Source organism: Malaclemys terrapin, chromosome 8 (assembly GCF_027887155.1).
Source record: "Malaclemys terrapin pileata isolate rMalTer1 chromosome 8, rMalTer1.hap1, whole genome shotgun sequence".
NCBI lineage: Eukaryota > Metazoa > Chordata > Testudines > Emydidae > Malaclemys > Malaclemys terrapin.
The window spans coordinates 68,802,551-68,818,845 of record NC_071512.1 but is presented as its reverse complement, the minus strand read 5'-3'; the positions used below and the strand labels follow the sequence as shown (position 1 = coordinate 68,818,845).

The 16,295-nt window shown below is 38.0% G+C and overlaps 1 protein-coding gene across 1 annotated transcript in view; it reads right to left on the bottom strand.

Moving 5' to 3' along the window:
* VAV3 (vav guanine nucleotide exchange factor 3) overlaps positions 1 to 16,295 on the bottom strand; it is a 238,930-nt gene that overhangs the window by 107,350 nt on the left and 115,285 nt on the right. Inside the window, exons 12-15 of the mRNA XM_054037316.1 lie at positions 15,157 to 15,243; positions 14,633 to 14,718; positions 14,083 to 14,215; positions 13,586 to 13,695 (exon numbers count right to left, since the gene is read on the bottom strand). Of these exons, the coding sequence (XP_053893291.1) occupies positions 13,586 to 13,695; positions 14,083 to 14,215; positions 14,633 to 14,718; positions 15,157 to 15,243 (416 nt within the window). The remainder of the gene's footprint in view (positions 1 to 13,585; positions 13,696 to 14,082; positions 14,216 to 14,632; positions 14,719 to 15,156; positions 15,244 to 16,295) is intronic.

Genomic DNA, 16,295 nt, shown 5'->3' with positions numbered 1-16,295 from the left:
GAGGCTATTAAAATAAGTATTTATAAAAAATAATGCAAACAAAATTATAAAGAAAATTTGTTTCTTTAAGGACTAGACACTATAGCCCTCATTACAAACAAAGAATATCAGCTGCTTACATATCTGCCATAAAAAGAAATATGGTAAGACGTATGTAAAGCAACGTGATATGTCCGTAATTAAACTTCCTAAATTCTTACAGATGTATGAAACTTAAAATTTCAAAAGGGGAATGACAAAAGTGACAATAACATGATATAATAGTGAAAGAAAGAAGTGAATGTCTTAGAATAGAAAGCACTGGAAGAAAGAAGCCTCTGAACTCTTGTTATAGGTCTGACAGGCTATTAATGACCAAAAGTTTCAGAGTAACAGCCGTGTTAGTCTGTATCCGCAAAAAGAAGAACAGGAGTACTTGTGGCACCTTAGAGACTAACAAATTTATTAGAGCATAAGCTTTCGTGGACTACAGCCCACTTCTTCATATGCATATGTAGTCCACGAAAGCTTATGCTCTAATAAATTTGTTAGTCTCTAAGGTGCCACAAGTACTCCTGTTCTTCTTTTTAATGACCAAAAGTTACTCTCCATCCAACAACTCTCACAGCCTATGAGAAAAGAACTGTGGTCCTCAGTCCAGATTGTGGTGGATAAATGTCCACATCACAATTCATACCTCTTCAGGAGGGCAGAGGAGCAAGACCAGGTATTGAATGGGCATGAAGAAGGTATTATCTCTTATTTTACCTAGGGTTTAAAAACTTATTTACCATTACCATTAATGGTACCAGTTAGGATTTTAATTCAAAAACTGCTGGCCGTGTGCTGTCCTCTGCTACTCAGTGACTGGTTCTCTACCTCTCTCACATATTTAAGGGCCATTTCTTTTAATTGCTTCTCTGGCAGCTTTTCAATACTAGCTAGGTTTTGGCAATTAAAACCTGTACAGATTCTCACCTCTCTCAGTCAAGGCCATTGTGGAGGTTTTGCTTAAAAACATTTCAATTAATCTTGAAAAATTGCTTCTCTGGGGCACTTAATTAACAACTCAACTTTTCCCTCCAAGATTCCAAATAACTTCAATCTAATTTATTTTCTTCATAATACAAGGAACAATGTATTGCAGAACAAAATAGAGAAAGAGGATATGTCCCTTGGACATTTCTGTGTATCAGATTTCCATGAAGGGAGCAATCACATGTCGTACTGCAAGGATCACAGCAAATCTAGGTGACAAAACTAAACACAAATACTTCACAATTAAAATTAAATAAATGCAGAGGCAACCCAGAATGACCCAGCATACACCCTAAGTAGCCATAAATGGAAATAGGATATCAAGAAAAACAGCCACTGACCTAGAAATTGTGGAATAAGCCATCTCTTCTGCTAAGAGGTACAGAGAGGATGAAAGCAGTGTAAACACTGACCTAATCTAGCCACTATCCACATGGTAGAGAGAAGATGAACCTCAGAGACATCATCCAAGATCCCTCCTTTCTATATGGATACCATTCATTTGGGACCACTCAAAGTTGTCTACCCCAATGGCAGCCTGCCCTCACGGGAGACTCAGGGAACCATGCTACTGTATGGATAGGAAGACCACAGGAGCTGCAGTAAGCCCTCAAATATGGATGACCTACGGTTGAGGATTGGGTTCCCAATAGATCTTTGGCAGAATCTGTTTGATTGGAGGGCTAGGTTCCTGCCCCCCATACTTGCCTGCAAAACTCTCTCCTAGAAGGAGATGCTATGGTGGGATTTTCTGAGGTTGTGTCAACTTTTTCTTCCTAGTCAGATTTATAAAGGAGGGTATGATTTAGCTTTTTTTGTTTGTTTTTGTTTTGAAAAACACATATTCCACATCAGCTCCTCCAGTAAGTCAGGCTAATTGTTTCAGCAGAAAATATTCTGAAACTTGGGATCTGATTTCAAGAAGTTAATAGATATTTGCATATCAATAAAATCATTGTCAAAAATATGACATCTTGTTTTTTTAACTGTTGTGCCACTTCACTTGATTAAATCTTGACTGAGGAGAATCATATTTAATACATGCCAACCAGTGAGCCCTAGTGGCATATCAAATAAGTATTTATATGAAGTATCAAGCAAGTAATCTGTGGTGAATTAAAACTGTTTCAAGTATTGAAGAAGAAATGCTACAGGGAGTTAAATAGAGCTCATTGCCTTGAACTCTGCTCTACCCCTCAACCTTGTGTCAGACCTTCTCAATTAAGAGCTCTGTTATTGTTCTGCAGTTAGTGTTTTGCTTATGAAAATTTAAAACACTGTGAACGTTATTGGTGTGAAGGATGAATACTGAGTTGGCACACTCAGCATAAGCTGCTCAAGCAGTTTAAAGTGTGTTTGATATATGAAGTTGGATATTATATCTATCATTTTTGGCAGCATATAAAGATCATACAACCGGATATCCAAAGACAACAAAACTTTCCATTCCGTTTGGTCTTACTTATTATCTTAATACTAGGTATCACTGCAAGAAACAAGGCAATTTATCTAGATCTGCACTAGGTGTTTTCCAAGGGCCAAGATTTTCAGAAATGGCTGCCTTAAGTTAGGTTCCTCAATCATACTCTGGCACCTAAATAAGTAAATAGCCTTATTTGCAAAGTGTTGAGCACCCAGAAAGTTAGCACTGACTGCAGTGGGAGCTACTGTGTGCTCAGCACTTTTGAAAAATCAGGAATATAAATTAGACCCCCAGATATGGACTGAGGAACCTCAGGCAATCAGAGGTGACAGTGGCGGATATCTGAATCTAACCAAGCCTCTGAAAGAAGCGCACCCTCCACCTTCAGTAAGACTAGAGATGAGAGAAGGGCATAAATCTCTCTGAATGGAGTCATCAGCATACATATACTCAACACAGCTCTGCCTGTTCAAGCAGACACTTCTACAAGCAAGCAAGCAAACAGCATCAGCAACAAGACAGCTCAGAAGAATAAAAGAAGCTAAAATACACCATTAAAAGAAGCAACCTTCCAGCCCAGCGTGGTTTCTATATTATAACATCACTGAGACTTCATCACTGGTTAGACGAAGTTTGCAAAAACACTGTCAAGAGAATAGATTTAATTTTTTCTTTTAATCATTTTACTGGAATATTGAAATGCTGTTGCAATTTAAGATATTTACAGAGTCTCCAGATTGTTTAGATTATTGCAGGAGAGGAGACAACATCTAATCTTGTTAAACACAAAGAAATAGTGTAAGATTCTTAATATTAATTAATTTGCTCAAGATTTCTCCTTGAAGAGCTTCTTTTCAATAACTGAAATAAAACTTTATTTACTTTCATAGGACTTAGTTAAGATTACTAACCACTGCCCACTTATTAACTGTTTAAGTAATCCATGTTAAACCAAACAGGATCCACCAACCCTTAAACAAAATTCCATTTCCCATTGATTCTGGGAATTAACATGCTTTCATTTTAGTTTACCTAGAGAAGAGAATCTCCGACAGTGTAGACCCACTCACAAAGGTAGGATTCCTGTTGAAAGCTCTCCACAGACAGACAAAATAATTGTAATTGAAGTAACCAATGTTTATTATTTGTATCTGTTTGGATTGTACTTATTTTTACTCCCCACCCCTTTCTTTAATAATCAAATAATAATTTTGATTAATTTGATGGTCTTTAACTCTGGTGTCCACTAAGGCATGGAAAGACCCCTATATGACTAAAACAGTGAGAGTCAAATTCCCAGATTGCTTTAAGGGAGATAATTATTAAGATCTGGCCTCCCATTTCTTGTTTCTCTAGACCAGGGGTTCTCAACCTTTTTCCTTCTGAGTCTCCCCCCGCCCCCGGACATGCTATCCACGGCCCACGTATGCCACAACAATTGCTTTCCTGCATATCTAGTAGATTAAAAGCTGTATTAAATTGATAGTTATACAGTTAAACCCACACACCTATATAATATAAAAAAGAAAAGGATAATATAAGTACAAAATAAAAAAACTAAATATTATGGTCAAATATTAATATGCCTGAGCCCTGCCGCCCAGGACTGAAGCCAAAGCCCAAGCCCCGCCGTCCAGGGCCCCTTGTGGTGTGGAGCACCATGTAATTGTCCTGCTTGCTACTCCCTAACTACACCGGCCCTGCTGAAGCCAACAGGTTTCAGCATATCAAGCAGGAAAATTAACATGTTCTCTGGTTTAAAAAAAAAAAAAAAAGCAATGTGTCCAAATAGTGCAAGGTGAAACAGTTTTTATTTTTTGTATGCTCTCTGGTTTATTCTGGCAGACTGCCTGAAATTCTCTCATGGTCCCCCGGGGGCCACTGACCCCCAGTTGAGAACCACAGCTCTAGACTACATTTTTAGTAATGTATCAGAGGGGTAGCCATGTTAGTCTGAATCTGTAAAAAGCAACAGAGGGTAAGAACCTCACTTCTTCAGATGACTTGCATCTTCAGAAGTCATCCGAAGAAGTGAGGTTCTTACCCACGAAAGCTTATGCTCCCAATACTTCTGTTAGTCTTAAAGGTGCCACAGGACCCTCTGTTGATTTTTAGTAATGTTGGGGATAAAACTATGTGTAACTCAACAACTTAAAACACCTCTTTCTTCCCCACAGTTTTAGTGAGTAAAACTAACACTTAGCTTGAGTTCAGGTAATTTAGGGCCATCGCCTAAATTTTCCATTTTGAAGAAATAACCCTGCCCCTTTTTACATTATCGGTGTGGGACCAGCAGAAACACTAGGTGCACCAGGAACTTCCTGAAGACAAGAGGATGCTGATCCTTCCAAGAAGCATCATCCTTAAGAAGACTTATGGTGTGGGGAAGGAAGGCGCACTATGTCCATTTACAACACCTATTCCCTTGCCCCAAAAATGCCAGGAGGCCATGCATCCACAAAACTGACAAACCTGGAGATGCTAGGCAAGCAGATGGTGATACAGGGCACAGGAGGGAAGTACTGTTCAGGACTGGATAGCAGGCAGTGAAGCCAACATGAGCTCCTCACTTTTTCCCCAGCACGTAGCTGCAGCCTGGGCCACTTTAATCCCTACCCTCTATTCTGCCACTGGGAAGACATCTGAACTCTCTTTCTGTGGCCCCTCCTCTACCCCCATTGATTCCTGTTTTTTCAAATAAGGTACCATTTGTGGTACATTAGCTGTAAAGCATGACTCAGATTAACAACATATTTACCTCTGTAGGTATAGAACACAATTCCTTCTTCCATTTCATACCACTTCAGAAAACAGGCAGGATATCCAGGATATCCAGACAGGCATATTTGTGTTTTGCTTTGGTAAACTAAGTGAACTTAGATCCAGTTTGTTAAAAGTGAAATACTTTTCCAGACTGTTTGGAAAATGCAGTGTGTAGCTAAAGCTTTTAAAATGCATCGATAGCAACAGCTTTAATTTAGTATGTCAGTGTTCAATATGTCACAGCTCAAATAGTCTCTCAGAAAGAGTTTTAATGCATATGCATTATTTATGCAGTATCTGAGGGAGCAGGTCTATCTGAGTTGGCTTTGACCAATAAGTCATTAGTCACAGAGCATAAAGCAAATTTGGGAAATGGAGATATAATAATAGATAGGAGAATCATTTTCATTTACCCTGTCTCTAGTACTAGTTTAAAAAATAATCATAAAAAAAACACTCTAGGTAACCAAAGGACTATATCCATGCATTATGCAGCTTTCTTAGTTTAAAATGTAGGTGTGTGCTTATGCAAGGTGTGATGCACATATTTATCAGGTTTGTGTGTCAATGAATCTCAGGATTGTTTTCTTCCATCCAGATGGACTGTTCTGGCTTTCTTGTGTTAGAGGATGACAGCTGGTGTCCAAATTAAAGAATGAGTTTAAAAAGCTAGTAGACTAGATCATACCTCTACTGCAGCACAAACTACTTAAGAACCTATTATCACCCCAAAAACTGGACACGACACTGTTAAAATTAAAAGCACAACATCCAGTAACTCTTTCATGAGAGAGACAGCTTTCAAATATTTAAGAATGCTGCCCAAAATGAGAGATTTAAGATAGCTCAGTGAAATATTTGATTCTTCCTAGGACAAAGAAACAGTTTAACATCCAGTTTGAGGCTTATCTGGAACAAGATTCCATAGTCTTGTGAAATTGTTAATATACTAAGCGGGTCCTGCATAAGATGAAGTCAGTTTTATGTAAAAACATAAACACATTTATTTTGGACTCATATTAATACTACACATGGGGACAACTGGCCCATAATATACCCTAATCACTACAATGTTCAAAACAGCACTGATAATTCAAAATCTACCGTTCCACACCACAAAGAGCATTTGATGATAGCATATAGGACTCAATGGATTTGGAGAATGTTGAAGATAACAATGTTACATGAGGTACTGCAATATTCTTTGGCTCTATACATCTTGGAACCCGTGCAGCACTGTTTTATGCAGCGTATTTCTTAATGACTTGAAAGAAGGTTTGAATAGTGAAGCTGAAGTTTGCTGATGGAAAAATTTACAGTAGACTAGGCAGTGAGAAAGGCAACGAGAAACTACAATAAGACCTAATGAAATTAGCAAACTGGACATCAGGATGACAGATGAAATTCAGCACAGACGGGAGTGCAAGATTTTGCATGTTGTAGTTACACTGATGGGTTCTGAGTTGCTAACTCAATGTGTAAATCTAGTATGCAATTGTAGTCTTTCAGGGAAAATATCTAGATGTCACTGTGAACACTTCAGTGTACAGTGGTGGTCAAAGAATGCAAATAAGTTCTGCATTAAGAAGTGAACACTGAATAGCACAGAAAATCTAATGCCAATATAAATCAATATTGTGCATCCCTGCCTTGCTATCACTATGTAGCTGATTCCTGTGGGTGGAGTAGGCCCATCACACCTGGATCATATCAGGTGAGTCCAGTACAGCCAATTAATAGGGTCTGGGTCACAGTTGGAATAGACTACCAAGAGCGGTTGCACAATACCAGGTCTTGAAGTTTTTAAGAACGGGTTAGACAAATGCCTGCCAGGGATGGGCTAGGTTTACTTAATCTCACCTCAGTGTAGGGGATGGACTAGATGACCTCTCGAGGCCCCTTCCAGCCCTACATTTCTACGATTCTATGAATACAAGAGGATAACTTGATAAAATTATAAAGAAAAGCACATTTAAGTCTGATAAAAAGGGAAAAACATTTTAAGTAAAGCACAGTTAACTTTTGGAATTCATTGCCACAGGGTTATGTGAAGAAATTAGCTTGTAAGAATAAGAAAGGCAGCTGCAGTAGAAATAGCTAGAATAAAGCTGAAAGAGCCATCGACTCTCCTGCTTTGTAGCAGAAACTTAATACTGACTGATAACGAGAAGGGATCTTAACTCTGCATCTTGTATTCTTTTGCATAATTATTAGGTGCATCATGGGGAATTTAACATTTTCACTGAATCAACTAGCACTGGTCACTCTTGGAGGAAGGATAATGGACTAGATGGGGAATTGGTGTATTCTAGAAAAATAATGCCTTCACACTTTAGCTTTATAAGCATAACAAGAAACAGTGGATCTTATCTCTTAGGTCAAAGCTCACTATTATTACTTTTACTATACTTACATTGTATGTCATGTAATAATTTGGCTGAACACAGTATCAACAGTTTCTTAGATATGTAATGCCTTTCCATTAACATCTACATTATTAGGCATGCTGAAGATTGCATGTAGCCTACCACTTTGTGTATACTAAACACTTTTTGTAGCACTTTTTCTTTTAAAAACAACAGTACACATTAAACTACATAGCTATAATCTAATCCAAAATTACTAATACAGCTGCAAAAACAAAACACCAACTGACTGGATTTATTAGAACTGCTTTTAAGGAGCACAACTTTGTTGAAACAACATGTGACACTGCACCCCATATTCATCATAGTAGTAATATAATATGGTTATGGCATAATTATGATGCATTTTATACAAGATAAGTTATGTGAGGTGTCATTGGAAAAATTATGATTTGCTGAATATGATATCCAATTTGTATGACTGTATCATTTTTGTATCTGAAGTTATGAATACAGAATAGTGATCTGTATTTCAAATGGGCTTACGCTGGAAAACACCCACAGCCAGCCTTTCAGGCAAAACAATGAAGAAGCCAGACAGGGCTGATAGCCCATCAGTAAAGACAATGGACTGTGGAATAGCTTAACCTTCCTGTGGGCGTTTTGGCCACCCTGTAAACACTTTAACCTGTCTGGCCATTCAATGACAGACCTGCGGGTGGCTAGCTTACAACAGAAAAACTTCAAAAACAGACTCCAACAAGATACTGCTGAGCTGGAATTGATATGCAAACTACATACAATCAATTTAGGATTGAATAAGGACTGGGAATGGCTGAGCCATTACAAACATTGAATCTATCTCCCCTTGTAAGTATTCTCACACTTCTTATCAAACTGTCTGTACTGGGCTAGCTTGATTATCACTTCAAAAGTTTTTTTCTCTTACTTAATTGGCCTCTCAGAATTGGTAAGACAACTCCCACCTGTTCATGCTCTCTGTATGTGTGTATATATATCTCCTCAATATATGTTCAACTCTATATGCATCCGAAGAAGTGGGCTGTAGCCCACGAAAGCTTATACTCTAATAAATTTGTTAGTCTCTAAGGTGCCACAAGTACTCCTGTTCTTTTTGTGGATACAGACTAACACGGCTGCTACTCTGAAACCTGTAAACAATAGCTGCTATAAGAGGGCAAAGGCATAGGACCAGACCACATGACTCTGGACTCCATCTTGGGATGTCAGTATTTTTCCACAAACTGGTCTGGGAGCCAAGTTTTGAAACAAAGCGTTCCCGCCATATTCTAAAACTATATAAGGGAGGGACTGACATCATCTGTTGTTTTTCACTCCCCACACAAGACGACGCCTGGAAACACCTGAGGAAAAAAGACTGAACTGGGGAAAGTGCTGGACCAAGACTAAAGGGATTTCTTCATGAAGACCTGTATATGAAGACCTGAGAAACCCAAGCTCTAAGACTAAAGCAGCTTGTGCCTTAAGAATCTATAAGTCCGCCTGTACCATCAGTTACGGTGAGAATCTTCTAATTCATAGCCAATCTATGTAGTATATTAAGCTTAGTTTGTATTTTTGTTTATTTGCTACGTAATCTGCTTTGATCTGTTTGCTATCCCTTATAATCACTTAAAATCTATCTTTTGTAGTGAATACATTTATTTTATGTTTTAATCTAAACCAGTGAGTTTGGAGTGAAGTTGGCAGGGGAGGCGAACTCTATGAGCTTACGCTGTACCGTTCCCGGTGTACCACAAGATGGCATAATTTTGGGTTTATGCTCCAGGGGCGTGTGCGTGCCTGAGGAGCTGAGAGTTACCTGGGCTTTAGCCTTTCTACTGTTGGTTCGTGTAGTGGCTAGTCAGAGAGCCTGCATGTAACTGCAGCTGGGTATGTCCCTACCTGTGTGAATGCTGGAGGAAGTGTAAGGACAGGAACGTGTCTGCAGCTCGTCACAGCAGTACAGTGTGAGAGGGAGCCCAGGCTGGTGGGTCAGCGGGCTCAATGGTACCCTAATTCCAGGTGGCACCCTGGGGGAAACCCATCACACAACATATGATTTTGTTCTCCACCTGTGCGTGCACAATTCCCATTAATATTAATGAGAGTTAAGCAGATATAGAGAGAGAACCCTAATCCCCTCAAAATGGAAAAGCTACTGTTAAAAACACATCGGACTACTCTTTGCCAGTTACATTTATTCATGTGCAACACTCTCACAAACTCATCATACATGTTAGTCTATCAAAAGTTCTAGCTTTAGGAGGCCAATTGTGATTTTTAGTGTGCTGCCCCAGTGGCCCACTTCTTTCTAATGCTGCCAAGAAGATCCAGCACCCCAAACTAACTGACAATTTTGAAAGGTTGTACACAATACATTAGATTCAAGGCCAGCTGAGCCAGCCTCAATTTTGTAGATTAGTGTGAACAGGTCAACAGCATCAAATTTAGTGCTGTGGTGTTACAGTTTATCTCGTCACTGAGGATGTAGAGCATCTGTACTAGCTCTCTTATTAAAAATACTTAGGAAATTTTTATTGGTAATAAAAGTTGAGGTGCATAGATTTTAGCCATTTTTCTAAACAAAATAATAGTCTCAGAATAACAGTAAATACAGACACAGTGACAGGAGAACTGCCACATAAATGGAAATAGTTAAAAATATCTTAATGTATTTTATATCTTCTTGCAGCAGTGCCCATTGCTCTCAAGCTTCCCCCACAAGATGACCTGTCATATTACCATAGATCAGGCCTAGAGTTTGGAGTATCCTCATGGGGATAAAAAGTATTCCCAATTTTCTACGTAAAGAGCTGTTCTAATCTGAAAAGTGACAATGCAGGGTTCCATGTTTATTTTTTCCTCAGTGTTTTCCGGATGAGATCTGCTCATTTTCTTCCAGTCTTGCAAATTCAGCCTAGGTTTCTGAGAGAGAAGTTCGGTTCTTTCCATTATATATTTCATCAGTAATGTCAGGCTCTGCACAAAGAGGGCCAAATTCTGATCTTAATATTTTAGTTTAATTTAAACTGAATGGACAGTTATATCCGTAAAACTTTTCTAGGGTAGACTGGGCCCTGTTCTTAATTTAAACTGATGTAAATGAGATCTGAATTTCCTCACAAATTAGGTTCTTATAGTAACACCTGGGCAGCCCTATCTTCATTCAGGAAGCTTCTCAGACGGCAGTGGGTTTGCATAGATATTACTGAGTGGAAGGTAGTAAAATGCTATTTCTGATGCACAGGAAAGAATCCAGCTCACTCCTTTTTAGCTGCGTTGATTTTGCAGTCCTAAATACATAGTTAAAATGTTTTGCCTGTTAAGTCAGCAACTACAATTCTGAATGTGCTGAAGAAACTGTCATTTTATTATAGTAACTTTTCAGAACAGAATCAAACTTTAATAGACACCCTATATAGTAGGAAATACAACTGAAAAAAAAAAAACAGACTCACCAAACAATATGGAAAAACAATGGAGTTAGTCTATTCCCAAAGGCAGACTCCATGCTTCAGCATTTATAATTTCATTAGCACAATACATGCTGAGGTAACTCATGGAAGTAGGAAATCAGGGATCCTACCAAGGGGAGTGCAACTTTTGGGAGATATTCTATAAAGCCAAAACCCACAAATAACGAAAAAAATAAAAAGGTATGAGATTACAAAATTGATTAAATGCTGCAAGTTCTTTTAAATCTAGTGAGTTTTAGTGGTTCTACAAATAAGGGAGCAATAATACTGGCTAGAGCAAAGAATGTTACTATGCAAGGTTACAATTCAGTTCTGCTAATACAACTCAGCCCTGACCTGCAGTAACCCTACTATTCCAGCCCTGTGCTGCTCTAGATTACGACTGCCAATCAAGTGGAATAGTGTTAAATTGTGGTGTGGGTTTATGAGGTGGACAAATATCCTAAGGGACAAGGCTGAGACCACCAAATCTCATTTTCACTGGTGACCTAGGCCAGAAGGGAACCCAGGTGAAAGGCTATTATATTAACTCATTGAACTCTCAAGCCCTGTGTTCTGATCAGTTATGATAATCAGGAACAATAAATTACCTTTCCCAAAGCACTATTATGAGTAGTGCTATGCCTTGGTTAACACCTACCACTTTTATAAGTATGTGTGATTACATTAGCTCATCATACACAGAGAGAGAAACAGGATAATTTGAAGATATGAAAACACCAAAACTTTCATGCAAACATTGGCCAAAATTAAACAAGTCCCTGCACAGCATCAAATACACTGGCATTTAAAGTGGGTCATTGTGCTTTTTAGTTGAATCACAATATGGGGGTGCTGGAAATCAGGTTTAACATGGCTGCAAAGACGTTTGGGAAGGGGTGAGGGAGGGAAAGGGAGCATAGGCCTGGGGATGGGGCAAGAGGGAGGGTCACAGGAAAATGCAGCACGGAACCATGTTTCCCAGTATTGGCAGGGTGCCTCTGAGGCAGGCAAGAGGAGGGACACATGGATTTGGGGGAGGACACTGGTGGGAATAGGATGAAGAGGGTGCAGGGAATCCCAATAGCACAGAGAAGGGGAATAGGGAGAGGTGACATGAAAAAGGCATGCAGGGAACCAGAAAAGGTTCTGGGACAAGGCTGTAGGTATGTTCCTGGGGACGGGTGTGTGGGGGGAGGCTGTTTTACTGCTTTGATTTATTAGCTGGCTGGCTGAGCTAATCGTTATTTGTATAATTATGGCAGGGTGGGCATTATTTTTAATTATAAATCTAATTAATTAGGAGCTTTTAATAGGGATACTTTTATTGTTATCTAAATATAAAGAAATATCAACAATGACAGCATAGGCAGTATATGCAGGAAACCAGAGAGACATGGCAAAGAGCTTAGTTTTCGATGTATTTGGCCAATTAAAAGCCTCTCTGCTCCCCACCTATCACACCCAGGAACAACTCCCACTAGCACACATACTCCTACGGATTTGATAATGTCAGCAGGAAGGGAAACCATATTTGGTGGGCCTCAGAACATATGGCAGAGCAAGGCTCTCTTCTTGCATACCTTCTATGCTACCCAATTTAAACTCTTGGCTCTCATTAAAAGAAAAAAGGGAAAAAAATTAAACAAAAAATATAATTAACAGGAATTAAGGTTGTAAGTGTGTTTCAATGGAGTGCAGCTAACGACAACCCTTTCACTCAACCAAAAATTCATATAAAGTGATACCCTGTCTTTGTTAATTTCACCACTCTTAGGGGAATATCCCTCTGTATCCCTCTTTACAAAAAAATGCAGTGACTGTCTCTTTTCCACCTGATTTCTTTGTTCCTGTGTTTTAAATTTAATCAGAATACTTTCAGTACCAATACCCATGTTTGTTTCTCCAACGGAATCGGAAATAAAAATAAAGCTGAAAGCACATAACTATAATGCAATCTGAAGTGGTATATTCTGATACATTACTTTTTGAAAAGTCTAACATATTCATGCTATTTTTTTACGTTAGAAACACACACACACACACACACGCAATGTCAAGCAATGGAAATCAAACTTAATAAACCAAGCAACTTGATCCAAATGCTACATAATAAATTAGTTTAAAGCCACTAGGAAAAAAGCCAACATCCCCATATCTCTTAAAATGTATTTCAATGTACCAAGAAATAAAGATGGAAAAATCAGTCACCATTATGTTAAATATTTATTGCTAAAACAATTAATATTTTCCCTAGGTGTTTCAGACTGTATTTTTAAAACAATCTTACCAGCTATGCTAGAAAGCAAAACATAGCTTAGAGTGCCCTCTATCTTTTCCTAGAAGCGTTTCAGGGAAATACTCTTACATTGTAGATGTCAGCTACGAGTTCTGTTTTTAAAAATTCAAATAAAATAGTTTCCTTGCATGTGCAGAATTATTGTTACGATTTAAAATGCATATTAAAGCATTGTTTAAAATAGTCCTATATACTGTTTAAGGAAATGATTTTACATAACAGAAAAGTATATACTTACAGTGCCATTTCAAACTGCTCAAGCCACTTTTTCTTCAAATCCTTCGTTTTGCAATAAAATTCCAACCCATTTTGTCCTTGTATGTGGATGAGGTAGAAGCCATAAGACCACTGTGTGAAAGGTATTGCAATTCACTGGTTAACAATTTAATATTCAGGCAGAAAGAAGACAATATTTTTATATTCATCGTATAACACCAACCCTGAGCTCGGAAAAATGGAGGTCATACTATTTTGCACCTTTGTTCAGTTTAATAATGGCTCATTCATATCCCTTCATTACATCAGAAATTAACATAGTTGAAGCCCTTTAATAGTCATCTACTTTAAACCACAATGTCCAGTGTGTTTTTGATACTATATGGCTTTAAAATTTAAAAATATATATACAAATTACTGAAGTGTGGTTGCAGAATATTTCATACACTCAAGACCTACGGATTTCAAATATTTAATAGTGGCATATATTTTGTATATAGTAGTATTATAAACATTTACCTTTTTATTTTCTTTATCAGTAGTGGGATTATTTGTGATTTTGTACTTCTGAAGATCTATTATTTCCTTCATTTCATAATTATCACCTCGCCGTTTGCACACAATTACAGCTAAATCAAATAAGAAGATATGCCTATGAAAACATAATATATATAAAGGGTTAAAAAAATTGTCTGTATGCCAGTACACTAATCCTTTTAAAATAATACACTATCATATAAAACATTGCCTGGAGCACTTATGATTTTGAAAGTTAGCAATTAAACTATTGGGTAACAAAACATGAACCATTTAAAGTACTTCTGCAAGAAGTGCATAGGGATTTAGATGTTAATGTAATGGCTAACTTCTCATGAACCACTTTGAAAATTTACTTCCTTGGCATTAATGTTAATAGGAGCGCTGTGTGTATAATGAAAGGAGGATGTATGCACAAGAATTCCTGAACTGACACCAAATTTCACAGGCATATGCCATGCTGTATTTTACAAGCATTTATCTAATACCAATTCTGTCTTTAGCAACCCAAGTACTGGATCTATATTCTCACCTGTCTTGCCTTGCACGTTTGTCTAATGTAGTTATCCTTATTTCACCATCACCTTGTGGTCTTCCATACATTAAGAGAGAATGGTTCTAAAAACAAAAAAGAAAATAAATTCATTATTTAACATATATGCCAGCGAAAGAGTAAAGATAATATCTGACATTCAAGTGTCAGTTGGTCATTATACTACAAAGCCAGATTCTCCAAGAGTCAAAAAGAACTTGGCACTTTTTGGTCCTACTAAGGATGATAAGGCATAAATAAACTCCTTTTATTCCACCCACCAAGGGACTTGGGGCACTGTGCAACAAAACTGATTTAGCTGCATGCATCTAAGGAAATGGAGAGGAAGTCACTGTATACAGATATCATTCCAGGCCAGCCAAAAGAACAACACATACACATACCTGAATTTTACCCAGGTTTCTAGTATTATATAAGATGGTAAGGAGCAGTAGATTTCAGTAAAGTAGAACAATGGTGAAAAGCTGGGATAAACAAGGGTGTAAATATAGCCTATCACATACCAAATTCTCTATTGATAACTGAAACTGTTTAATTTCACGGAGGGATTCATTATCTCTCTTCACTTCGTTTACATATTGAGCCAAGTCCTAAAGCATAAAAAAAGAAGGAGGGGGGAATATTTCAGTCAGAAAAATTCCAATACATTATTTTAAGCAACTGTCTTTATCGTCCTTATTTTGCCTAATCTGCACAATAAGGCTTTTAAAACGTTATTTTAAGTGTTCAGAAGTTGCTGATATACCTGCTGAAGAATGCAAGCTTTTAAAAAACTGTCTCTATTAAAGCTGGGCAGAAAATGATATTCTCATCCTGTAAAAATTTTGAGAATTAAAAAAATATTCACATTCTGCACTAAGAGGAAATCTAGACCTTTGGAATTTTTTGGCAAAAGACTCCCGGAATAGCCAACAGCCCAATGGTTCAGGAAACTACCTAGGATATGGGAGACTCAGGTTCATGGCTGTGCTCCAAAAAATATTTAATTATTTATCCAAAGTGAAAGAGCTCCAATTGGACAGACTGAGAGCGACCTACCCCAAATCAGCCAGGCACAAAGAAGCACTGCTATCAGCTGGGCTAAAAAAAATTTAATAGCTAAATAAGGAATGTCATCTCCACCTACAGGAACCAGCATTTAAGTTAAAGGTGGAGTGCTTCTTTCAGTCTGGGATTGGGATACCTCCTTTGGTCTTGATATTTGAACATGATTTCAGAGATCTGATGCCAAGGCCTGCGTAAAAGATGTAACCACGTCGAGGCTCTAATTGCTCCTATATGCAGTAATCATGGCTAGGTTTAGTAGGGTGCCCAAATATCTACAACTTCAAGACCCAGGCATATAATAAGAGGGCAGTAATGTCTGAATAGCAAAACAGAAGGTATATCATAGCATACCAACAGCCAGCTTTCTCAGGTCCCATGAACAATAATGTGCCTGACTGACACTGGGAAATAAATCTCTTGCACCTATGTGTTGGGATCTGGAAAAAGTTTAGGTATGATCTTAAGCCGTGGACTGGTATATCTTCTATATTTGTGCTCTGAATGTGCTGGTAAATTTGCTGCTTATCTTTCTCTATTCAACATAAGGTGTTTGTCCTCATTTGTGTGTCCTCAGCAGTATATAATCTGTAATATC